Consider the following 26,646-nt stretch of genomic DNA (forward strand, 5'->3'; position numbering starts at 1 on the left):
AAAATGAAATGTTTCAGATTTCTGCTTTTTATGATAAAAAAAATCAATGGTAGTTATATTGTCATTTTCTTTGAGAAGCAGATTGCTTTCAAAGAAAAGAGTCTTTCAGGCTCGACTGGCTGCTTTATCTTGACATTTGCATTCAGCAGTCAGGTGAAATCTGTACCCATGAGTTGAATTAATTACCTGGACTATTTTCCTTAGCCTTTATAAATTATTTCTAGTAAGAATAATTACACTGTATGAGTTCAATACAAAATGTCACTTACAATAACAAATGTGTAATTGTCTATCATGAATGATTTTAGTGATTCTATTGTCATAATTTTGGTGATCAAGAATCATGTGATCTAAGAGGGAAGGGGGGATAAATGGTGGTGGTGGTGGGGGAAGAGATCAACCTAAGAACTTATATGCATTTATGCATAATCCATGGACACAGACAAGAAGTTGGTGGGTAACAAGGGTGGTTTGAAGAGATAATTGGGGCGGGGAAGGGGACATATATAATACTTCCAACAATAAAGATATTTTTTTAAGTAAAAGAAAAATGGAGCTAAGAAGAGAAAAAGAAATAGCCGAGACCGGTTTGGCTCAATGGATAGAGCGTCGGCTTGGGGCCTGAAGGGACCCGGGTTCGATTCCGGTCAAGGGCATGTACCTTGGTTGCAGGCATATCCCCAGTAGGGGGTGTGCAAGAGGCAGCTGATCGATGACTCTCATCGATGTTTCTAGCTTTCTATCTCTCTCCCTGCCTCTCTGTACAAAATCAATAAAATATATTTAAAAAAAAAAAGAAAAAAAAAGAAATAAGTCACATGAACATAAAAAGCTTTACTATGATTACCTAATTTTAATTATCTTTCTTTTTCTTCAAATAAGAAATATGAATTATATTCAGCTAGCTGTGCTATATGACAGTGAAGCATTGTGGCTTTTTTCATTCAGCTGGCCCCTCAGTCTATTTATTCTAGAGAAGCAATTAGAGCCCATGGGGTGTCTGAAAAAGCGATGCCCTGCATTGATTTTGGGGAAATAAAATTTGCATAACAATAAAAATTCTGCTAGCACATGGGGCAAGCTGAAGTCATCACATCACAGCTGTCATTACTATATGGAGTCAGCTCAAGAATGTCATTACTATATGGCTCAAGAATTACCACTGCATTGTGGTTTTAGTGTATTTTCAACTGAACTATAAAGGCAGCCGGGGGATTTACAGTCAGAAAGTGTCAGCTGTCAGACAGATTTGACAATAGCGCTTCACTTACAATGCAATCTGCTTTTTCACTTGGTGAGCTGCAAATCACACCAAAATTGAAAGCCACCCCAGATACTTTTAAACCAGTGTAGTTTATCTTTAATGTGAAAAGCGAATAAATCACAGGACCAGTAAAAGTTTTTGATCCCTTTCAACCTACCTCCCCTCCCCACTCATCTGTGGAATTTCTCTAAGATCACTACTAGGAAAGAGGAATTTACTGCCCAGTGGCTCAACAAAGGCTTTGGGGTCAGATCGCCTGCCTTCCAATTCCACATCACCTCTGCTTAACTGAGTGGGCTAGGGCAAATTTCCTGACCCTTCTGTGCCTCAACTTCCTCATCTATAAACTGGAATGATAATAATGATACACATCACAGAATTATTGGGAGCATTACATGCCATAATAAATAAGTATATATCACTGCTATTGTTTGCATAATCCAAGTGGGGGTAGTGGTGGTGGTGAAATTCACCTTTTTCCATGTGGAATTGTGCAAAAGGGCATATCTGTGTAGCAAGCACTTACTATAGTCCCTGCCACAAGAATGCATTCACTTAATAATCATTTGGCGGGGTGGGGGTGGGGGGACCAACATTTAATCTTCCTTGTTTCTTGAAAATTTTTGGCTTTTTTGAATGTCACTTTTCTCTTTCTCTTTCTATAACTGTTTCATTTTACCTCTTGCCCTTAATTGTGGTGTTTCCTAAAGCTCATACACATCATGAAAACCTGCTTTCCTCTCATTTCATCAGGTTTGCTCTGTTATGTACAGCTAGAATTAAGGACTATGTATGAACTAAGATAGAGGTTAAAAATGAAATTCAGAATAAATCAAGTAGCCTAATGCTCTCTAAGTCTGTGCATGAGAATTATCTGATGGGACTTTAAAAAAAATACACATTTCCAGATGCACCTCAGACCTACAGAAATGTAGTATTTGGTATGGAGGTGGTGGAAACTTGCATTCCCCACCCCCTCAAATAAGTTCTGAGATATTTTAATGTTCAGCTAGTTTGGGGAACTGATACCTGGACCAGCAAGAATACCCGCACTATGTTCCACGCAGAGTGAAGAGCACCCGGCCAGAAGGTTGGTAGAAAGTGAAGCCCGAGCTCAGTGTCAGCCAGGAGCTGAGACATGACACCTATCCAGTTATGAGCCTCTCTATGCCCCATGGCACCCTCTACCTATCTCTATCATGGCAGCCACATAGTGCTGAAAGTATAGTCTAGTGTGTATATGTTATTCAATTACGAGCTTTGTGAAAGCAGACTTAGGCTCAAGAATTCTCCTTGAATCCCCACCACCTGTTTATTGCAAGAATATAATAAATGTTGTTCAAATGAATTGTTGAAACCTAAATTGAGCTATATAGGATGAGTATATTTGTAGGACTCTTCAGCTGCCCATAACTGATGTGAACTAGCAAAATAAGTAAGTAAATAAATAAATAAACAAATAAAAAAATATGACTTCAGTGAAAGGATATAGGTGTCTCATGAAACTGAAGCCTGGGCCTCAGGTAGGCACTGCAACAGGAAGCTAAGGTCCACCAGGACTTCCATCTCTGCATCTGTTTGCTTCAGTGATTTCTGAAAGCCAGTTTTCTCCGCTTTTCTGACCTTCAAGCTTTGTATTTTGCAGTTCCAATCTCCCGCTGACTAACTCACTGCCCGTTCTAATTCTAAATTCCTGGGATAAAGGGATACAGTGGCCAGGGATGTGTGGCCCCGCTTGAGTCTCCTGTCCAAACAGGACCCAGTCACAGATTGCCAGGGCACAGGCATGTGGGAGGAAGTTGGCTGCTGGTTTAGAGAGGAGGCCAGTTCCCAGAGAAAGGGGGATTAGACACCCTGAAACGTATTTGTTGCTTGGAGGCAGAGTCTGGCAAGCAGTCAGAAAAAAAGAGAAGCTGATAATGTGTCAGAGAACTTGACACTGAAGTACATATGGACTGTCTCAAACAGGAAACATTTAACACACTTCCCCCTGGAGTAGAAACCAATGTTGGCTTCATAAGGTGCGACAACAGGACCTGTTGTGTTGCAGTGAGACTGGCTGGTGTGGGTCCCAGATGGATCATTTATTAACTGTGTGGCTGTGGACATGTTTCTTAACCTCTCCATGCCTTGTTTTCGCATATGCAACAACAGGCTAATAGTTTCCAATCTACCTATCTAATAAGATTATTGTGTCAAGTGAACAAAATAATGCATAAAAGCATTTAGCACAATGTTTAGCAGTTAATCCTAAAAACATGTTAAACATTATTGTTATTATAACATTCCTCTACATACCTGGCCTTCTTTATGAAGCTCATCACTTTTTCATGATATAAACTCATTGACTTTCAAATATTTACTTCAAGACTTGACCCAAGGGTTCAGTTTCTTAACTGCAGTTGAATGCTGGACTTTTCAATTGGATGTCACTTCAAATTGAAAAAGAGAAAAATCTTGTTCCTACTTCTAAGAATCTGGAAACAACAATCAGAAAGAATATATGTACCCATATGTTCATAGCAGCGCTATTTACAATAGCTAAGATCTGGAAATAGCTCAAATACCCACCAGTAGATGAGTGGATAAAAAAAAGAGCTGTGGTACATTTATACCATGGAATACTATGCAGCTGTAGAAAAAGAAGAATCTCTTACCTTTTGAGACAGCATGGAGGTACCTGGGGAGTATCATACTGAGTGAAATAAGTCAGTCAGAGAAAGAGAAGCATCACATGATTGCACTCCTATGTGGAATCAAATAAACTGATGAACAAAACAGAAACAGAGACATAGAAGCATGGAACAGATTGATAAATCTCAGAGGATGAGTGTGTAGGTAGGGGGTGGGAAGATATTAACTGAAGAACTTATATGCATATATGCATAACCCATGGACACTGACACTAGAATGGTGGAGTCCTGGGGTTGAGGGGGGAGGTGGGCGCAGCAGGCGGGGGTGGGGAGTCAATGGGGAAAATAGGGAGAACATCTATAATACTTTCAATGAGAAAGATAAATTAATTTTTTTTAAATTTAAATAGAAAAATCAAGATATGCTCTTTTTCTTATAACAACCTTATAATTTCTTCCACCCATTATTGTTCCCAATTTTTGTAATAGCATCAACCTTTCCTTAAACCAAGGAAATGGACCAGAAGTGGTTGAGAATCACAATTTCTAGGTCTTTAGTCCCATTTGGAGCAATCTTTAACCCTGTCTTTTATTTTATTAAGTTAAATTGTGGTGACACTGATTAAGATGGTCATATAGGTTTCTGATGTAGTTTAAACCTCACATCTTAACATTCATCATGTTCTGTTTATCTTTTCATGTAATTATATGATTAATAATGAACATTGGGGGGTTAAGTACCAGTCATTGTTTTAAGCACTTTTACAGTTATTAATTCATTTAATCTTCCTAACATCTTTATGACATAGGTAGTATTGTAAGCCCTATTTACAAATACAGAAACTTAAATTCAGAAGTGTAAGGACCTGCCTGGGTCACTCTGACAGTAAGTGACAGAACAGCCTGACTCCTGTGCCATTATTCCTGATCTCTAAGCCACTTGGCCACTCTGTGGTGAACCTTGAATCTTGGATTCTATTACTTCCACCACCACCGTGCAGTGGCTCACCTTACTTGTCCTCTGTTATTGCAGTAGACTCTTTGTTGGTCTCCTTGACTTTGCACTTTATAATACAACTTGCATGCTGCTGCTTGATTGCTCTTCCTCAAGCACTGCTCTACCATGCCATCCCTCTGTTCAAATCCTACTATGGCTCCTCTGGCCTAAGATGTATAAAGCAATTTCCATCCATGGTTTTAGGCTTTCTGTCTGACCCCACACTATCTATTCAGCATTGCCTTCCTCTCTCCCCATGCCTTCCCCCTCCCCCCCTCCCCCCTCACACACAATTCCATTATTTGGTGCTCCATTCAGGCTGATCATTCCACCATCCCCAGGAACATGATATTCATTTCTAACTCTGTGACTTCCTTCATCTCTCCAGGGCTTTACCTGTCTCAAAAAATTGTGGCTCTAGCAGCCCTTCCTGCCTAATCTGAACTGAATGTGACCTTCCTTTCATAGAACTCCCTTAACACATTTTATATACCCCTCTTATCATATCTTCCTTGTATTAGAGTGATTTGTGGACTTTTCTTCTATCTCTGCTCAACAGTTTGTTAGCTTGCAGAAACTATGTCTCACCAAACCTTATATCTCCTGCAGTGCCTCCTTTATTGCAGAGCACATAACAGGTGATCAATAAATAGTTACTGAATTTAACAGAGGTCTGGTTTCACCCTCCCAGAATGTTTCTCCTTTCCCTTTTGTTTCATTCCAGTCACACACACACACACACTCACTCTCACACACACACACTCATTTCCAGAATGAAACCCTCTTGACATCCTAAGTCCTTGCTGAAACTTACTTTCTTAGAATTCCTATAACACTTAAGGCCAATACCACATAATTTAGTATTTTATTAATTATTTTATATGGTATAGTCATGTTCATGTAATATATATCATAGGGCCTAGTATATAAATGTTCTCAAAAAATATCCGTTGACTGAATCATTATGTGAATCTTGCTCCACCAGTTGTGAGGTCCCCAAGATAGGGGCCATGCCTAAAGTTCGGTGTGCCCTCAGAGCTCTCAGAGTACACTAGGTGCTTTATGAATATTTGCTGACTGCAATTGGATTGGATATCTCTTATTCTTTCCCTCCTGTTGTTTGACCATCAGCCTGTGATTACATTGAGGAGGCCTCTGACTCCTCAGCCTAATATCCCCATAAAGTATAGGCAAAGTTTGGCGGGGGGTTGAGGTCTTTCTTCACTCCCATTTTGAAATTCTATCCTTAATTCAATACCAGGCTTTCACACAGGGACAAAGTCCTAGAGGAGGGGGTGGTAGTGCTTAGATTGGGTTACCTGTTGCAAAATGTGCAACTTTGGCCAAAAATTATAGAAGTTATTACTGGGTCTGCCCACACAGTCCATGGGGAGGGGAACAAAGCTGTTCTCTGTGTTCCTTGTAGTATTTAAGGATGATTAAATCATGATGCAACAATGAATGACTAGAGCATAGTCCCAGATGGCATGAAATCTAGTAGCAGATATATATATATATATATATATATATATATATATATATATATATATAATCAATAAAAATGGCTTCTTATGTATTATAATAATATTTGTATTTGCCATACAGCCAACCTGGCAGGGAAAACAGTGACTAATATTCCAGTTTCTTGAAGCAAAGCCTAATCTACCGAAAGGACTGGGATAGGCAGACACCTTAAAAGTACTCAGCAATACTTGGCCATGGCAGGTGGTAAGACAGATCTTCAGGCTAGAAGGGCTTCAGAACTACTTGGAGTGCACTCTATAATGTTGCTATTCAGAAAAGTGAGAGGGTGTGTGTACTGAATATAGTCCTTAGCAACTCTTTTTTAGTCTTGCTCCTAGCTGGGAAGAAAGATTGACAGTTGTAACCAAGGCATAACTCAAGTTTCATTAGACAGAATGAATTCAATACCACACTGAGCAGTAGACTAGCCAAGATATAGATTTTTAAATCATATTTTATATGTATTTATTTTCCATTTCATTGGCTTATATGCTTAAAAAGGTATTTGTTTTAAATGCAGGTGATACAAGAACATTTGATCCAGATTTCAAGGGACCTATTGCAAAGAGGTAAGCAATTCTTTTCCTAGAAGTACTTAAAAAAATTTTGTTTTTGTTTTTAACAAACACAGAAAAGGTTGTTTTTTAGTGCTATTTTTCAGTCAGTGGAGAATTATGTCTACTGTAAGGGGAAATTTTAGGCTACAGGTCATCTTATTTATCCAGGATAAATCTTTCCACGAGTCATGAATATCCCATCCTCTCTTGTTTGGCAGATGAGCCGCCTTAAGTTATTAGAGTGAAGAGTTTGTAATTCTCAAAAAGAGAAGTAAAAAATACTTTACAAGATTTAACCACTTTGTGGAGAAGCAAGCACACTCGGGTAGTTGTTTTATGCACTTGTTTACTCTGTGATTCACAACTGCAGTGCAGAGTTGCTATGCCAACTTCTTGCACGCCAGGTATGTGTGCTTCTCAGTTTCCAAAAGCAGAGAGCTTTCTTAGAGACAGCCATTCACCAATGCAGCATGCATGCTTTAGGATATTTTAAAATCCTCTGGGGAAATATATACTTGTCTCAACTGGTGATTCTCCCCTAAGGTTGTGTGGCATTTTAAAATTATCTAATAACTCACAGGCCTCTTATTTTTATTTGTTATCCTCTATTCTCAGGCTTCTTGCTAATCAAATGGGGGGAGGGGTCGCAGGGTAGAATAGCTAAAAATGAAGAGGAAATTATGCTGTTGGTAGCTGGTTTGTGCTTGGCTTTGACATTGATTTCTGGCAGTTGTATGCCATAATAAACCGTGATGAGGAATAATGATCAGCTGCTTATTTGCACTTGCCAACCATCACCATGTATTGTACATAGCATTTACTGTTATGTCACTGTACTATCTCAGCTTTAAACAAATGGTTACTCAATGTATTCTAATGCTCTAAAAACCCGGCTCATTTGTTTTGAGTCATTCATTTAAAGGTGCTCCTCTGCCTTCTTTTGAATAAGTATGTGCACATTGCCTCTCACATTCTCATCACGGTAACACCATGAGTACATTTTGTTGTCTGGTGTACAAATAGTCTCATTCAATAAGGAAGCTACTATTAAGGTACTTGCATTCATTTTACAATAACTGATTAGTGAGAATTTTATCTAGTGTATTGGTCTCAAGGGGCTTTTAAGGATAACCCAGATTCTTCAACAATAATAATGACAGCAATAATAATACTAGGAGGATGAGGAGAGAGAAGGAGAAGAAATGAGCTGCCACATTTGGGCAGATGGCATACAGATCACAGGTGCCTTTTCGAGCTGTCGAGAAAGAAGCAGAGCTAGGCCTGGCTGGCTTCATGTGTGGGCAAGGAGGTGAGAGCTCTCTGTATTTCGTTATTTAGAATTTAATGAGGGAACCAGGTAGTCCAGGCACAGTCACAGCAACTGTGATAATCACTGTGAGGAAAGTAATTTATTTTTACCTACAGCTTTTAGTGCTGCTAGGTGAAATGGTCAGCATGTGGCTATACCTCCCTTACTCTTCAATCCACGAACAGGAAAGTATTGCTTAACTACAGGAAGTCACAGTGACCTTTGAGGCTGCAGGGTTCTATAGTGCCCTTTCTGAGAAAATAATTGGGAGTGTTTAAGAAGCAAATGAGAAACTCCAGTTTCTTCATAGTGGCAAGGCCAGCTTTAATAACACCTTCTGTTTGCATAATGTCACTTTCCTTCCAAGAGAGCTAAGTCTTATCGGATATTCTGGCAGACCCTGACAGCGCTCCCTGCCTGCCATCACCATGTTCTATACGCCTCTCTCAGTTCACAAGGACATTGTTTTGTGCGTTATGACCACCCATCTGCAGTTGTTTCCAAAGAGGTGAAGGAATGATGGTTGTGCCACCAGAGAGATGAACTCATTTTCTCATTTTCCCTCATACACTAAAAAGTGGGAACATGGAAGCTATCGCCCCATAATGTTGACCCAAAAGAGTGATTTTGATAGTTTACCGTGTTTTCCCTGCCCCTTTTGGAAAGCCGTTACCCAGAGCCCATGCTTTATCTCCTATTCTCAACAGGTTGGTTGATGTTGGATTGAGGTAGTGAGGTTTGTGATTGTTTAAGGGAGTATTCAGCAGTACTACCAGTATTCTTGGCAGTACATTAGAGGGCAAAATGAATGCACCTGGAAACTAAGAAGTAAATCGCTTTTATAAGATGCTATATGAGAAGTTCCTGTTGTTACTTGAAAGTCAGAAAAAATTCCATTTAGTGGAGAATTAGTATCCCTTCTTCTATCAGATAAGAACTTTGTAATCCCTTTTATTTCTGCATTTATATAGACTTGTAGAATACCCATGGATATATTTAATTTCAATGCCAGCAACTGCATTCACCTTTGAGTCAAGAATTTCTTCTCAGGATTTTAGATTTCTATTTCTTTTTTAATAATTCTATTGTATCCAGGTGTTTCAAGTCATTTCATTTAAGATCCTTCCTGGAAAGAGGCAGCATGTGGGTAGAAAGGTAAAGAGAACTGAGAGCCTTTCATGTTCCATAATTGCCTCTCCCCCACCCCTTCCTTATATACAACATAGATTGAGGTCATATGATCATACTAATCAAATTGGTAGGTTTCATAAGGCTTAAAGTAATATTATTATAGAAGGTGAGAAACCTGTCTAAAATGTAATAAGATGCATTAATTTTTACCTGGAGCTTTGGGGGAGGTGGTAAGTTCACTACATGAAGAGGTTTAAGGAGAGAGTGAAGAGGCATTCATTGGGGATGTTGTAGAGGAGATACATTCCTACAGAGGAGTTGGACTAAATGACCACTGAGTCCTTTTCCATCTTGAATTTCTATCATTCTGTGAACATACATACTATTAATCCAGAATATATACATTTTGCATTTCCCGTATACAGAACATTATTCTAGTTTTAGAAAGTCTTAAGGGAACCTAAAAACTGGCCAATGTTCTGATGGAGCATAATGATTTTTAGACAACTGTTAGATACCTAAATTAATGGAACCAGAGTATTTTGAGGTAACTGGAGTTGGGTGGCAATACCCAGGGTATTTTACATAATAGGAGGGTCTTCAACAATTTTTAGAAGTAGGATCATGTTGTCAAAGGAGGCATTTTTTATGTGATGGCTTAAAGACAGGACAACCATATACCAAGCAAAGCAAGTTTGCTTAACTAGATTTGAAAGCAGAGGCTAGATATAACATCTATCTCAAAGTAGAGGGGTCTGGGCATGTGTATGAAATATTGGAGATGAGATATTGGCAGGATTTTGTTTCAGTTATACTAGAGAAGGGACAAATTAGAGGAGTAGGCAGATTCTATATCATGTTTATTCATTCATTCATAACTCTTATCTGTTAGGGACTTGGACATACCGAAATGAGTAAAATACAGACTGTGTTCTCAATAAACTTAAAATTTAAACCGCAGACTTGACTAAAAAAAAAAAAAGAAAATAAAAGAATGACTTTCTAAATAGAGCTGCAACCATAATTTAGGACAGTAAAATGAACCGTTATTCCTCATTGGAAGGATCAAGAAATACTTCTTGAAGGTGTTATCTGAGCTGGACCTTGGAGGAGAGAGATTTTGACAGAGAATGAGAAAGAGAATCACACTTTCTGAGGCATGTGTTCCAGATCAGGTGCTCCAGAGGCTGAGATGGAGTTTGGGGTGCACGCTCTTTATGAGGAATCAACATCCGTGAGAAGGGGAAGGAAGTGGGATTCCACAGAGGGAGATGTCAGTCTGTCACCAGACCCCACAAAGCCTCAGCCCATGCTACAGGCAGCCCTGGGTTGCTTACTGCCTCGCCCAGGGGTCTGGAGTAACTGCAGGGGCCACACCTTTAGGAACCCCAGCTCAATCCATCCCTCCCTGGGACCTGGAGGTGAAGAGCCTGCGGTGGGTGGCTGGAGGCTGTCTGTGGCCACACTCCACAGCGGGCAGAAGGCCTTCCTCAGAGGGGAACCTGATGTGCATCTGTGTGTGAATCACAGCGTGTGAGTGCATGGCGTGCCTTCCTGCCTCGGAGGGGCTGGAGCAGAGACCTTTGGGAGTGAAGCTGAGCAGATCATTTGAGATTCTGGTTTGACAGGCATGATAAGCATGTGGGACTTATTTTTTCCCCTGTGGTGATTTGTTAAGGGAATTAAGTGAGGCTAATGATCATTTGCTTCAGGAGAGAACTCCAGGCAGTGAACCTGGGGCACAGAGCCTCTTAGCAGTACTAGTTGCCTAATGGTGGGGTAGGGGGAGAGAAGAAGCTGGACTATATTGTGTCCTATTTTGTTTGGATCTCTAATTCTTGGCTAAAGGTGTCCTTGACAGTTCGTTCAGCACAGATATCTGACCCTTCACCTTTACTGTGGTTCCAGCTACAGTGTTTCTAAGGGACCCATATCTTCTCTTTTTGGAGAAGCTAATCCTTATCTTCATTACCATATGCCTGTATCAGAAAGACAGCTGTGCCAGAGGAATATACATATTACCATATGTTCTTCAAATACTGCTGTGCTCTGGCAGTTTTGCTACTTAAAGGGTTTATTGTGTAATTGCTCTCAGTCAATACTTAGGTATAGTTTAAATGAGAATTTTTTTCGGTGGGGGAATGGGAAGAGAGACTTTTTTTCCCTCCCCTCTTCCCATTCCCCAGAAATAGTTTGTGTCCAGGTGGAATAGAAGACCAGTGAGCCGGCACAGCTGGGAGGCCAGCAGGAGGGAGGCCTCCCCAGGCCCCGCCTGGCCTGGCTGACATGCGCCATGGGCTTGCAGGGACTCACCTGTGAAGTGCAACTACTGGCTTCCTGGGCCCCTTCCCAGGCTACCTGTGCTTGGGGGCGTGGCTTCAGCCTCTTTGGCCAATCACACGACGTCAGCTCTGGCTTCCAGCTTCTGGCTTCCTGCCCACCCCTTGGTATACTACCTGTGCTTGGGGGTGTGACTTCGGATCCCCCCACTCCCCTCACAATAGAGCCACAGCACAGCCAGAGAGTGGCAGGACACAGCCACCAGCACTGGCTGGGCATTGATTTGGCCGTGTGACTGACATCCATGTGCAGTTACACTGCATGTTTACAAATGTAGGGAAGCAGGGCAGCCTGCTCCTGCCTCCTGCTTTACCTTCTAGGCTAACAGAGGCCTGCTGATCTCCATGTACCTCCTCCCTTCTGGAATCAGAACCTCTTGGGGATGAATGATTTCAGCGATGACCCCAACATACCCTTGGTGTCACTGTCACAGACATTCCCAGTCATTACAGCCCGTTCCTCAGCCTGCAATGCCCTGCTCCAACCACTGCCACTCCTCACCTGCCACCCCTGAGGACCACCTTATGTTATCCTATCTCAAATATGAGATCTCAAATAGCTTATCAACAGCTCCCTTGCCCTACCTTTCTTCCTCTAAAAACTTTGCATTTAAAAAATATATATTTGATGGATTTTGGAGAAGGAAATAGAGATAGAAACATCAATGATGATAGAGAATCATTGATTGGCTGCCTCCTGCGTATTCCAAACTGGGGATCGAAACCTTCCCTGGCCCCTCCCCTTATCCCTCTCCCTGCCAGCAGACCCCCAGTGACAGTGCATCACTGAGGGAAGGAAGGGGGCAGGGAACCATGGGGTGGCAGGGCACCAAGGGCAGCATCTGCCTCTGGCATCTGTTTCTTCTGCATCTGGCCCAGCCACCATCACCTCCTCTTTCAACCTCACCAGGGCCTTTGGACTCTGATCAGCCTGCCCTGATTGGCCCTGATTACCTGCCAGGCCTAGGGACCCCACTTGTGCATGAATTTTGTGCACCGAGCCTCTAGTCTATATAATAAAATCCCAGTGGTTGTAACATTGTAACAACTGGTCACCAGGAGGAGCATTGATGGGTCCTGTGGTGCCAGTGGGACTTGACACTGGGTCCCGCAGCATGCTGGGTCTGGGTCTTGTGTGATTTCCCACGCTAGGCCTCTGGTATTGAATAACTGCCTTGCTATTGAGTAGAAATAGTTTTGGCCTTCTTAATGAGGAACCTGGTGTTTATTCTCAATATGTCTAATTAACTTTTGTTGCCCGATATGTCAAACTGTGAGAAGTCCTTTGGCCACAGTCTAATGGTGTGAGACTTAAGTTTTAATTTTCCTGAAAATCAGAAGCTAGTATGACACATGCTGAATGGTTTTTGCATCCCTGGCAATGTTTAGAGAGAAATAAAATTATGTTGTTTCCTAGTTGGAACATATATAGTAAGGGTTTTGTTTGAAGGAATCTATTCATTTATTTGATTCAGTAATACCTTAGGTAAATGGTACAAACAGTTTGGAAAAGGCATAGAGTCCCTAATACTACAGAATCCTGCCTCCGAGATAGCATGCATAATCAATGCCTTATGTATCTTTTTAAGTAAATATATGCACTTAAAAGTATATACTTACATTATGGAATTTTAAACTTGAGACCTTTGTAGTTAAAAAAGTCTATATACTTCTGTATATATATTCATATACTTATACTAGAGGCCCAGTGCACAAATTTGTGCACGGGTGGGCTCCAGTTGGCCTGCCCGGATGGAAGTTCATTGGGCTGGGCTGGTGGGAGTGGGAGGCCATGGGTGTTTGGCCAGTTGGCCTTGCCCTTGATCAGGGTGTTGGAGGCATGATTGGGGGTAGGCTGGCCAGAGGGAAGGACTGATCAGGGACCAGATCACGCTAGTTGGTTACTACAGTGAGTGTCATAGCCACCAGTCGTTCCGGTTGTTCTGGTCGTTCCACCTTTCTGGTAGCTGGGCTTTTTCGATATCTGAATACCATTTCTTTATATAAATAAAACCATGCAATTATAATATCCTACACTTTCAAAAATCTAACAGTGTACCTAGGAAATTAATTCATTATTTTATAGAGAGCAATCATAAGAGTTTGAAGGGTGGCCTTGAAGAAATTATATTAGACTTGTAAAATTTTATTATTATTTATACAATTTGGAGAAATCATGTCCTCAGAATGCTTCTCTGTCTTCTACTCACATATAAAGGTCAAGTCAACATGTCCATTTTCTTTTAGCTGTAGCTACCCTTTGGCAGAATCGATTGCTCTCTCATCTGTGTTTTCTACCTTATACATACCCCATTTATAATCCTTATCATATTGAGGATTTTTTGCTTTTTTGTTTATTTCTTTTCATCCATGAACAGATTGTGAGCTCCTTAAAACTTTTATTCTCTGGATTCTTATTCCCTAAAACAGAATTTGATATATAATAGGTGCTCATTACACATTTGCCTGCTTAAAAAAAAAAAAAAAGTGTGAGTTCTTTAACCTTCACTGTTTATAGAATCCATATTTTTTCCTTGTTGTTATTCCTTGGTATTTGACTTGAAATACTTATCTCTCCAATGATAACTTCTTTTAACCATGCAGAAAGAAAATAATTATGGGTGAAAAATAAAACAAATAAGCCACCTGGAAATATTTATACAGTGCAATTTTTATAAACTGTTATGATAAAAAGAAATGATCCTTTCCATTCTGTTACAAATTGCTGAGGAAAGGCTGGTATGGTGAGATAAGTCCACACCTCCAGCTTGGAACAACTGCCTGAGATGCATTTGCATGTACACTTCTTGAATCTACTCCACGATGTATGTGTGCATTTGTGCAATGCTCACAAAGGTTCTTCATCTCATTACTTAGAAAGTCTTCATGTTTGTCTTAGTCAAGCAAAGCCTGCTTTCATAGCATCCTGGATTTTGTTGCCATGCTATAAAACTATAATGCTATATTTTCATTTATCTGTGTTCTGCTCCTTTATATCATCCTCCTTCGCATGCAATATTTAATAGAACTTTTTTAGTGTAAATGCAAATAGTTGAAAGAATTATTTTTATTTGTTCACATTATGGAGCTCGCATGTATGCTTTAACCATTCTTTTCCGGAGCATGAGCATTTTTCTTCACTTTGCTTTGAAGATCATTTAAGACTCATCTTTAAATTGCCTCATTATGTCTTTCAGAAATACAGTTCTCATATAACAACTAATCAGGAAATTCAAAGTATTTGAAGTATGTTAGGGAAAACAGATGTCTGCTATTTAAAGCAATGCAGATTGCTATTTCTTTTTCTAGTCACAAGATGTACGTATCCACTGAATAAATGCATTGTCTTTAAGTGTGCATCCCTCTGTGTCCCAGTGGTGGGAAGTCTTCACTGCTTCAATTAGAATGGAACTGTTCTGCCAATGTTCTGCTTCACTATTTCGCACAGTAGGAAAGCTTGGCTTAGGAAAACATCAGTAAATTTCACTCTTCTTAGCCTCATGTGAAAAATAGACAATGGAAGCAGCAGTTTTCAGCTGTTATTTCTTTTGAAATATTAGCATGCTGAATGAAGTCAATAGCCTTTTTTTATTAACCCAAAGAAAGCTCAGCATATTTTGTAGAAAGACTAAACTTTATTAAAATATTAAGCAACTGATCCCTGACTGGCATAGCTCAGTGGTTAGAGTGTAGGCCTGTGCACCGAAGGGTCATGGATTTGATTTCTGGTCAAGGGCACATACATGGGTTACAGGTTTATTTCCTGACCCCAGGTCAGGGCGCATGCAGGAGGCAACTAGTCAATGTCTCTCTCTCATATCATGTTTCTCTCTCTCTCTCTCTCTCTCTCTCTCTCTCTCTCTCTCTTCTCTCTCTCTCTCTCTCTCTCTGAATCTCCCTCTTTTCCACTTTCTCTAAAAAAGCAATGGAAAAAGTATCCTCAGGTGAAGATTAACTTACATAAATAAATAAATAAATAAAGCAAGCAACCAAACTGTGAGCCAAATCTTAGGGAGTAGGAATAATTATCTAGACATATCTAATTACCCCTTGAATTTAACCACAGAATTGAAAATATCTAGTATCATGTAGAGCTTTTATTGAAACAGAATCATAATAATTATCCATTTGCTTTGAAAAGAACATTAGAGTTTATTTGGTTCAGCATTCTCTTCTGGGGCAGGAAACAGAGGCCTGGAGAAGTGGGAATGGCTTCAGCAAGATTACCTGACGATTTTTTGACGAAGATGGGGTTTGAATCCAGGTCTCTAGTTATGAGTCTAGAGTTCTTTCTTTTGTATTCCTCTGCAAACATTTTTCACTAAATCTGTAAATAGCGGCATTTTGGTTGTTTTTCTTTTTGGTGAGTGGGGAAGCAAGTTGATGGTGAGAGGAAAGCCATGTCTAAGCAATGGATGGAGGAAGAGGAAAAGGAGTTGAGGCTGGCTGGCAATGTGGAGGAACTTTTGGAGAAGAATGTTCATTGGGGGAAATCTTCTTGTGTTTCTTGCATAAGTTGTATAGTGTGTGTCCACTTCTCTGCCTCCCCGCAAACATCTATTCATCAGCACTATTGTTGATTCAGATCCATTTTGATGGATGTGACTAAAATGCTAGGATAATCTCTGGGTAGATGGGGTCAAGAGCCCAGACTGTCACTTGAAGGACTGTCACACATATCTATACTTATAGCAGGGTAATAGGCAAATTGGTCAGGATGCCATCACAGTAATGACTGATCAGCATGCTGCATGTGCAGCAGGCGCAGGTGGGTGGGGACTTTCAGTGTTGGGGTCGGGAGTGGGGCCACAGCAGAGAGGCCTCTCCACACAGGGGCATGAGGGGGTCCGCAGGTGCATGGAGAGGCCTCCGCCTGAGGGGCGGCTCCTGGGCGAGCACCACAGCTTAGGTGAAGTGGCTGGTCAGGAGGTGAGTGGCCCAAGGAGCACAGAGCGGCACCAAGGCAGGGTGCACTGGAGGGGGCTCGGGCTGGGACAGGGGCCAGTAGGGGGGATCTGCCTTACTCACAGAGGGTGAGGTTCTGTAGTGGCCCCAAGATGCAGGTTGGCCTGGCAGGGAACAAGGGGCGATGACTGCTGGCGTGGAAGGACACCCGGGCTGAGGGGTGTGGACCCGAAGCCTCCAGGTGTGGGTTGAGGGGTGGCACCACCTCAGTGGAGGGGCACCGCACCGCTGGGTACCTGACTGCGGTGGTTCGGCGAAGCTCCCAGTGCTAACCAGGCCTCACCCTGGCAGCCCTTGCCCCCCGTGGGTGGCGAAGGCCACTTTCCGCTCCACGGTGAGACCAGTAACCGCCAGGCACCTGCGCACTTGAGAGGCAGCGACTCCTGCTCCCGCCTCAGCCCAAAAGCAAGCCAGGCCCGCCCAGCCCCCAGTTCCCGCCCCGCCCCGCCCCACGGTGGCCTGTGACTGAGCAGTGCACGGGAAGCCTACCACCTGCCCCTGAAAATGGGGGGCAGTGAAGAAGGGGGGTGGGGTGGGGGAGAGGAAAGAATGTGGAGTGTTAACAATGAAGAGGAGCTTGAGAAAGAGGCTGGGAAGCCTGGTGGGGAGGTTTGTTCTGTTTGCCCTGAGGCTGCCCGTTAGGAAGGGTGGAGAGCTCAGCTGAGAGGGCTCCCTGTGTGCGGAGTCAAGTTCCCCAGCCAACTGGAATTGGCCTCAGTGTCCTGGTCTGTAAAATGGATTAAGCAGGTCCCAGTTCCTTCACTGAGCTTTGATGGCCAATTGAGATATTACATAAGGAAAATGAGGGAAGAAGTGAGAACGAAAAGGAAGGGTCAGCAACACAAAAGAAAGATTGAAAGGAACCTGTAAACCCATTGTCATTTAAATGGGGAATTAGTCAATAGTGTTGTAATGACGGTATGATGCCAGGTGGGTACTGGAAATATGAAATATTGGGGAACACTTTGTAAATTATATGATTGTCTAACCACTAAACCTGTAATTAATATAAAACCTGAAACCAATACAAAATAATATTGAATGTAAATAAATGAAAATATGAGTGAAATTTTTATAAGTTTCAAAGTTTAAATAAAGACTGTAAAGGAAGGAAGGGAGAGAATAAAAATAGTATTTTTCATTTTTACCACTTTCGTTTTACTGGTAGTTGGACGTCCCTTGAGGGGTCCCAGATCGGAGAGGGTGCAGACCGGGTTGAGAGACACCACCCTCCCCCCCCCCCCCCCATGCATGAATTTCATGCACCAGGCCACCAATTTATTTATATTATTAGAGGCCTGGTGCATGAAATTCCAGCAGTTGGACATTTCTCTCACAATCTGGGTCCACTGGCTCCTAACTACCCTGTTTCCCCGAAAATAAGACAGTGTCTTATATTAATTTTTTCTCCCAAAGTTGCGCTAGGTCTTATTTTCAGGGGATGTCTTATCTTTCCATGTGCTAGGTCTTATTTTCGGAGGATGTCTTATTTTCGGGGAAACACAGTATTCACCTGCCTGGCTGCCTGATCTCCCCTAACTGTCCCCCCTGATCACCACTAACTGCCTCTGCCTACTGGTCTCATCGCCCCTAACCTCCCCTCCTGCTGGTCTGATCACCTCCAACTGCCCCCCCTTCTGGCCTGGTCACCTCCAATTGACCCCCTTCATCAGCCTGGTCACCCCTAACTGCCACACCCCACAAGCTTGGTTGCCTTTACTGCTGCCCCTGCTGGCCTGATAGTCCCCAACTGTCTCCCCCCTTGCCCCCCGCCCCACCCTGCTGACCTGGTCACCGCTAACTGCCCCCACCCCTGCTGGCCTGGCTGCCCCCAACTACCCCCCCGCCACAGACCTGGTTGCTCCCAACTGCCCCCCCCCCTTACTGGCCTGGTTGCCCCTCACTGCTCCCCCTACCCCCTTGCCCACCCCCAACTGTCCCCCCCCCCTGCCGGCCTTGTTGCCTCCAACTCTCTCCACCTGCCTGGTCACCCCTCACTGTCCCCCCCTGCCGGCCTGGTCGCCCCACATGGCCTGCTGTTCAGTCATTTGTCCCTCACTATCCCCTCTGCTGGCCTGGTCACCCCACGAAGCCTGCTGTTCAGTCATTTGGTTGTCCCTCACTTACCCCCCTGCTGGCCTTGTCACTCCTACAGCCTGCTGTTCGGTTGTTATTGTGAGGGCATCCTGATCAATTTGCCTATTACCCTGTTATTAGTAATGGTTTGACTAAGGTCTTCTTTCTATACTATGAGCTTTACCAGAGTGAGCCATGGGTCCGTTTTGTTCATCATTGTATCTTTAATGCCAAGTGCATTGTCTGGCACATTAAGTTTGTTGAAATCTGTTAGGATTCAAATAAAAGGTTACTATGTCTTTGCAAAGGGTATGTACAGACACTTGATCCTTAGGACAGTTTAATCTCAGAACAACTCTACAAAATGTTTATTTCTAACTATCATTTACAGATTTAGAGCTTAGACTTGATGACAGAAAGTCACTATCGAAGGTCACACCACTCATTAATGGCAAAGGTGGTATTATGAAAGGGTGGCAGGGCTCTGATTCAAAATCAGAGCCTCTCTGAATATCCTTGGTCTTCAAAGTCTCATAGATAAGGCCCTGATTAAAACAGGATATGCAGATCAAGACTTCATTGGGAGTTAAAAATTACTGTTGGTCTTCCAAGAGACTGAAAAAAACTGAAACTCGATCTAACAGAGTTCTCCCCCAGTTGGGGGAATCTTTCCTCAGTCATAGCTACAATTCACTTTAGAGGGACTCTCATGGCCTCAACATATTATGTATGTTGAAGCAATTAATCAGACTAAGAAGATGGCTCTAAAACCATATTTACTTCAAAATACCCCAAATTTCTATTTATTCCTGGTGCTGAATACTTCTGGAGGACCATGAATTCCTCCTAGTTACTGAGTGCTGTCTCAATTACTAGTACTTTACTTAGAAAAATTAAATACTATTTGGGGAAGATTCACCAGCAAGTAACAGTTAATTAGGATTGTTCTAGAGACTAGACAAGACGTGATTCAACAAGAGAATGGTCAAGTGATACAGATTTGTTACTCTTGGCTGTATGAGATATTGGATATTATTATAAGCAACTTTTAAGTTCGTTTTTTAAAGTGTTACAGCAAGTAGTTATGCTGTGGAGATAACAAATGGGAAACCTGGAATAAATTTCCTTTGGAAGCATCAATGGACTCAAAAAGTGAATCTCAGACAACTTAAAAGTAAAAGTGATGTCTGTACAACCAGACTAAGTAACTAAGAAACACAGTGATAACAAAGACATGGATGTTCAAAGATAAAACTTTTTTTGTAACATTTAAAAGGGAAATATCATTAATACCAAGTTAATATATCATTTATATGTATATAATGTATGGTTTTACAAATATATGTGTAAATAAACCTGTAAGTCAAATAGTAAAAGTGGATCTTTGATTATTTTATATTATTTTATCCACTTTATTATATTTTGATTGACCCCCACTTCCCTTTTTTAATCTTATTGGGAAGATACAAAATTGTTTTACATTTGGAACTGTTAGGCATAGAGTATTGCTTATAGCGTGTTCCACTTCAGATAATCCAATTATCAAGTTAGAATCTGTAGGAAGATAGGATTTGTTAGTTCTCAAAAAGATGAAATGGAAAAAAGTAAGCTTGTTAAGAATAGAGCATGTATTGACTAGAGACAAAATGCCAATAAATAAAAGCAAATGATCTTTCTCCATTAAAATTGAGATACCTGTAATTTTTTAGAGAGAGTTCTGAGAAATAAGTGCCTTCTCTGATGTCATAAAGTTAAAAATAATCATTTTATTATTATAATGTAATACTAAATTCTAATTTGCATTTTATCCTACATATTTATGATAAATATACATATATGTTGCCTTACTATAGCAATTGAACAAAGATAAATAAGCATACCTGCTCAAATCCTGGCCTGATTTTCTGAAACCAGTTCATTCATCACTAGCTTATTTGTGCTGCCCCAACCTTACACCAGCAGGCTCTTAAGGGATTTGGGAATTGAATCTTTGAGTGCCTTTGAAAAGCTTGCCTACTAATTGGACAGAAAGAGACCCTTAAGCACAAGGTCACCTAACCAAAACCATTAGTAGGTCATATACTTCTCTAATGTTAAAGCAGTGAGGAAGATACACAAATAATTATCCATAGTATTGATGAGTATTAATACCTCATTCAAAATACTGCACCCATTAGGGAATGGTGGCCACTATTAATATTCAGCACTTTGGGCTACAGCTTAAAGGTAAACTTAAATCCGTAGGCTTCTAGAATGGATTAGACATCCCTCGATTTACCAGGAAAAAAAAAAAGTGTATATCTCCCCCCCCCCCCACCCCCATTTAGTCTTCTGGAGCACAAAATGTAGGTTTTTCTTTCCATACAAATTAATGTTATGTTGTATTATCTCTAAAGATTTATCACATAATATTGATATTTGCTACAGGGCAAATGAATTACAAAATCATGCTTTTAAAATATAATTTCTAGGTTTTGCATGGAGAATTCCCTTGTCTCTTATTGTTATTTTTCTTTCTATGAATTCCTTCGATTGCTCTTATAGATTTTTTTCCTAGTCACATATAGCTTGGTAGCATTCTCAATTACGTTTTTAAAGATCTATTTCTCTTTGCTGCTGGTGGTAGGAAGGTTTTACTGAATGTAAGTATAAACTTTTATATACACTCTATTCTGCTTGAGACTTAGATGCCATACATTTTTTAGTTTCTGCATATTTGAATGACAAATAATTAACTTCCTTTTTCTGTTTATAAGTATACCTCTTCTTTAGGCTAGAAGAGTCTAAAACCTTTGCAAAGGATCAGAGAAAAAATGGTGCAGAGGAGAGGCCTGGGGAAGCAGAGGATATTAGGTTTTCCAACTCAGATGCAAAAGCCTCACCTTTAATAAATTTACTAGAAATATGACATGAGAGAGTTTTAAAGTATTTTCTTTGCATTTGAGTAATTAATTTTATAATTTGTCTCATTTTTTTATATATATTTTATTGATTTTTTACAGAGAGGAAGGGAGAGAGCTAGAGAGCTAGAAATGTCGATGAGAGAGAAACATCGACCAGCTGCCTCTTGCACATCCCCTACTGGGGATGTGCCCGCAGCCCAGGTACATGCCCTTGACCAGAATCGAACCTGGGACCTTTCAGTCCGCAGACCGACGCTCTACCACTGAGCCAAACCGGTTTCAGCCATTTGTCTCATTTTTTAAAGTCATTTTTTTCTTCTTCTAGGATACATTATTTTACCTGTTATATTTTAGAAGCCTTCTATTATATGTAATCTTTTTACCTTCTATTCCCTGTAATCCATGCTAATGTGAAAAAACTAGGATTTACATAATCCAAGGCAGGCTGAACTGAACCCATTGTCAGAGTTAAGCACACACACCTTCCTTTGTCTCTCCTAGCCTGAAGGAGGAGAGCAGGGAGGCAGGAATACACTTGTACCTTGTTTCCCCGAAAATAAGACATCCTCCGAAAATAAGACCTACTTACAGGTTTCCTTCTGAGTGAAATATAAGGCATCCCCCGAAAATAAGGCCCCACTAGTCTAAACATGAGAGATTTGGTCCACTGATTCTGAAAGAAATGGAGTCACAAGAAATTCATCAGGAAATTCAGGAATTGGATTATTATGATGATGTTCCAGAAGATGATGACATGATTGTCATTGAATAAATGAGTAAATTCTTGATACTGTAGGATTCACATTTTGTCTGGTTTGTGTTGATAACTGCCGTATTACCGTACCGTATACAGGTAGTAATAAATTTCCTTTATTTTCATTTAACAATAAATGTGTACCGTATTCTTCTTCATGGAAAAATAAGACATCCCCTGAAAATAAAACCTAGCGCATCTTTGGGAGCAAAAATTAATATAAGACACTGTCTTATTTTCAAGGAAACAGGGTAGGTTTATCTACAGAATAAAATTCAGGGAAGGAAGTGTAGATCCTGGGTCTTGGACCTAAGATCCTTTTCTTAACTGTTTTAGAGGAATTGGTAATGATATAAATATATCTCTAATAAAAATATTTTAATAAAGCTGAGAATTTTCTTCACATTATTGTATTACCTCTGAGAAGGAGTCGATTGAGAGGTATTATTGAGACCCACACCACAAATAAAATCAAACAGAAAGCTTCATGACAGTTTCCCGTAATCTAGCAGTCTGAGGTTATTTATATACATTTTTCTATCATCTGAGTTGATATGGCATCATATAGGAAAAAATGCTATTTCCTGTCTGTAATTCATATTCAGAGAGTATCTATTTGCCCAGGGGTTAGGGGTAGGAAGGGAAAGGAAAAATTACATTTCTCTTTTATACAAATATTAACATATCCCAAGGCAGACAGAAGTCTCTACAGAATCATAATGGGGCTAAATAAAAATCAACATAATGTACTGTTTACCAGCCTAGCACCTAAATGTCAGCTTGGCTAGATTTTTGTGGCAGCCTTCTTATTCGATAGTCTTAGTGTTTCTTTTGTCAACTAAGCACACATTCTCTAAGGATTTGCAGATTTGCATATCCAGAAAGGCCTTAAAATATGATATGGGAAGATGTGAGTCGGGGAGTGAGATTTGGACTGGATATTTGGAATGAAGAATGCTAGATTAAGTTTGAATACTGGCACTGAAGAATAGAAAGCAGGTTTTTGCCCTTCACTTTACTGTAGTGCTTGCCTCTTCATAAGACAGCTGCCAAGAATACCAAGGAGACCATGCAGCAGGGGAGCCACACACTGATGCTGTCCAAAGGCTTTGGACCAAAAATGAAGCGTAGAGCAGAGCATTCAAGACCTAGCCAAGGGAAAGCCAGAGGACGGTGTGAGTTAACCTAGCGTTGTTTTGTCTCTTCCAGGGTTTCATTAATCTTGATATTCAAGGATATGAAGCCTCGTGTCACTATATAAAACCCATATATGCATGCCATAGAACTCCATTTAAAAAAAATATATATATATTTTATTGATTTTTTTACAGAAAGGAAGAGAGAGAGACAGAGTTAGAAACATTGATGAGAGAGAATCATCCATCAGCTGCCTCTTGAACACCCCCTACTGGGGATGTGCCGGCAACCAAGGTACATGCCCTTGACTGGAATCAAACCTTTCAGTTGGCAGGCCGACACTCTATCCACTGAGCCAAACCAGTTTCGGCAGAACTCCATTTTAATATGACATATTTACTTATGCTTTAGATAAAATCAGTCAGATTATCTTGCTTACAATGAAATGTATACTTACAAAATTAAAAGCTTAAACATGTATTTTTACTTGTAAACTATATGGCAGATCTAAGCGGCCTCTTTCAATTGCATTTTTATTTTTTGAGCTTTTGTTTATTTATTTATTTTTAATTGTTTAAAGTATTGCATATAGTAGTCACATTCAATTGTAATTTTAGAAAGAGGTTTTAATATATGAAGAAGAGACAGCACATCCAAATTGGAATAGGCTCTGTCCTGGTACCACATTTTGAGAAATGCTATGTACCTGATGTTGTGAACTGAATGTCTGTGTCCCTCAAAGTGAGTATGTGAAGCCCTCCCCGCCCCCCGAAGTGGTATTTGGAGTTGGGCCCTTTCAGGTAATTAGGTTCTGAGGAGGTCATGAGGGCAGGGTTCTCATGAGGGGATGAGTGCCCTTATAAAAAGAGACCAGTGAGCTGGCTCTCTCTCCTCTCATTATTTTGGATACAGCGAGAAGGCAGCTATCTGCTTGTCAGAAGAGAGCTTTCCCCGGAACCAGACAATGCTGGCACCAGGATCTCAGACTCCCCAACCCCCAGCACCGTGAGAAATGAAGATCGATTGTGTCAGCCACCCCATCTGTGGCATTTTGTTGTAGCAGCCGAGTTGATTAAGACACCTGAGAGCTCACTCTGCCCACCAGAATAGTGTTTTTCAACGATGTGTATATCCCCCTTGTTTAAAAACCTGTTTTGAATTGTGTGTGAAGGGGATCTTATGACAGCCAGAAAAACATTAATTGGGAATAAGCAACTAAACTCAACTAGGGAATTTGCTATGTACAAATTTTCATCTAATCTGATCAATTTTAGCAACCAATTATGTGTAGGCACCAGAGCACTAAGTTTCTGGTATTAATGCCCACTTATTTTTCACTAATATGTGAGAAAGCTGACTGGGAAGGGTCTCAGTTCTCCTTCTGGATTAAGTCCTTTCTAAGGCTAAATCTTGCTGTGGTTCTGGTCTTTCCTGGGTGGGCCATGGATCTACTTTTGTCCTATGCATCCTGTCTGCATCGGCATCAGTTCAAGCTGAGTAGCCTCCTTATTATCAGAGATAATTGGAAAAAATTGGAGCATCACAGTCTCTCAGTCTAAAAATCATATTTTAAAATGTAACATTCTAAGTTCTGAGAATACCTAATATTCTAGACATATGTAAAGTCCAGACTTAATCTCTTCTATTCCTATTGCTCTTGCAATTTTCTTTGCTGAATCACTAATTCTACAACTTTGTAAAATGCTGGAGGTGCCACTTCTTTCAACATAAGTAAGCTCTGCAAAAAATGTCTGCTATACATTGTCTCCTGTACATTCTGCAATGCCTGTGACTGTCCTCCATGCATTTTTAAGGAGGGGTTTTATTGGTGGGTAGAAAACAATTTTGGTTTTAGTGTTAGCAGAAACAATTTTAAGATTTACCTTATGTCTGTTGCCTATGTCTGCTTGTCGCCTCCTGGGGTTTTTCTGGTTGAACCTTATACAACTACTTTGATAAGTGTTATATACACCTATCAGGGTTATAGACACATAACAGGGCTCACTGTGATGATGTACTCTGGTAGTGTATACTCATTTACTTCATAGCCACATTAAAGCTATCTGGTAAGAATAAATACATTATCCAGTAAGAAGCAGAAACAGGAAGCTGATATAAAAAGAGGAAAGAGGCATTCTATAATATATTAAATCAGAATATTTCTCCTCCCATTTTTAACAACAACAACAACAAAAAAAGACTAGCTCCTTTGTTTTTAAAGTTCAGAAGGAAGTCCTCTCATTCATTCATTCAACAAATATTAATTAATTATTAAGTAGACATTATACTAGAAGTAAAGATTTAAAGATAATTAAGTCCCAGGTCCTTCCTTCAGGTTTCTCATATTCTGTGGCAGAGACAGGTTGGTACAAATGATGAAAACACAGTGCTGTGGCAGGGGTATGATAAAGCAGTAAGGGTACAGAGAAGGGACCTGTTTTTTAGTCTCCTGTGGCAAATGCCTGCCTCATGGAGGTGGTCACATTTCAGCTGGAATTGATATTCTGATAGCAAGGGTGAAAAAGCACTCAAGGTGGACAGAAAAGCATTATTAGTTGAGCCATATGATATTGCCATTTCTTAATGTCAGAAAAGGTTAAATATGACAATTTTTTATGGTTTGACCAAATGCAAAGCCATCAAGATTTGAGAGAGCATAGGTTATTTGTAAGAGTGGATAGAAGATAGAAAGTAATTTCGAGCAGCTTAGTAAGGGCCAGACTAAGAGGCTTGGGTTCTATTTTGTAAGTAATTGAGAATCGTAAGAGTTTTAACCAATAGATTTATATGTCAAATTACGTATTTTATAAAGTGCAGACAATGTGTCAGAGAGAGCAAGCTGCTGCTTAGAGGCCGTGGGATCAGTCCAGATAAGAGATTGATGAGGCGTCAAGCTAGTCAATGGCAGTGAGGTTGGTGAGAAAGGAAGAGAACATTGTAGGATGGAGAATTAGTAAGAGTGTCAATCAACTAGACACAAGGATGAGTGAGAGTCAGGAATGACAGCATTTTTAGGTTGGGTAAGAGAGTGAGTGATATATATATATACACACACAC

General features: G+C 40.6%; 1 protein-coding gene across 2 annotated transcripts in view; it reads left to right on the forward strand.

Annotated features, from left to right (window-relative positions):
- SLC44A5 (solute carrier family 44 member 5) overlaps nucleotides 1-26,646 on the forward strand; it is a 311,252-nt gene that overhangs the window by 184,454 nt on the left and 100,152 nt on the right. For both annotated transcript variants that reach the window (XM_084873496.1, XM_084873495.1), the window contains exon 3: nucleotides 6,939-6,987. In XM_084873496.1, coding sequence (XP_084729622.1) covers nucleotides 6,939-6,987 — 49 coding nt within the window. The remainder of the gene's footprint in view (nucleotides 1-6,938; nucleotides 6,988-26,646) is intronic.

The sequence above is a fragment of the Pipistrellus hanaki genome (assembly GCF_964339955.1).
Source record: "Pipistrellus hanaki genome assembly, chromosome: 2".
NCBI lineage: Eukaryota > Metazoa > Chordata > Mammalia > Chiroptera > Vespertilionidae > Pipistrellus > Pipistrellus hanaki.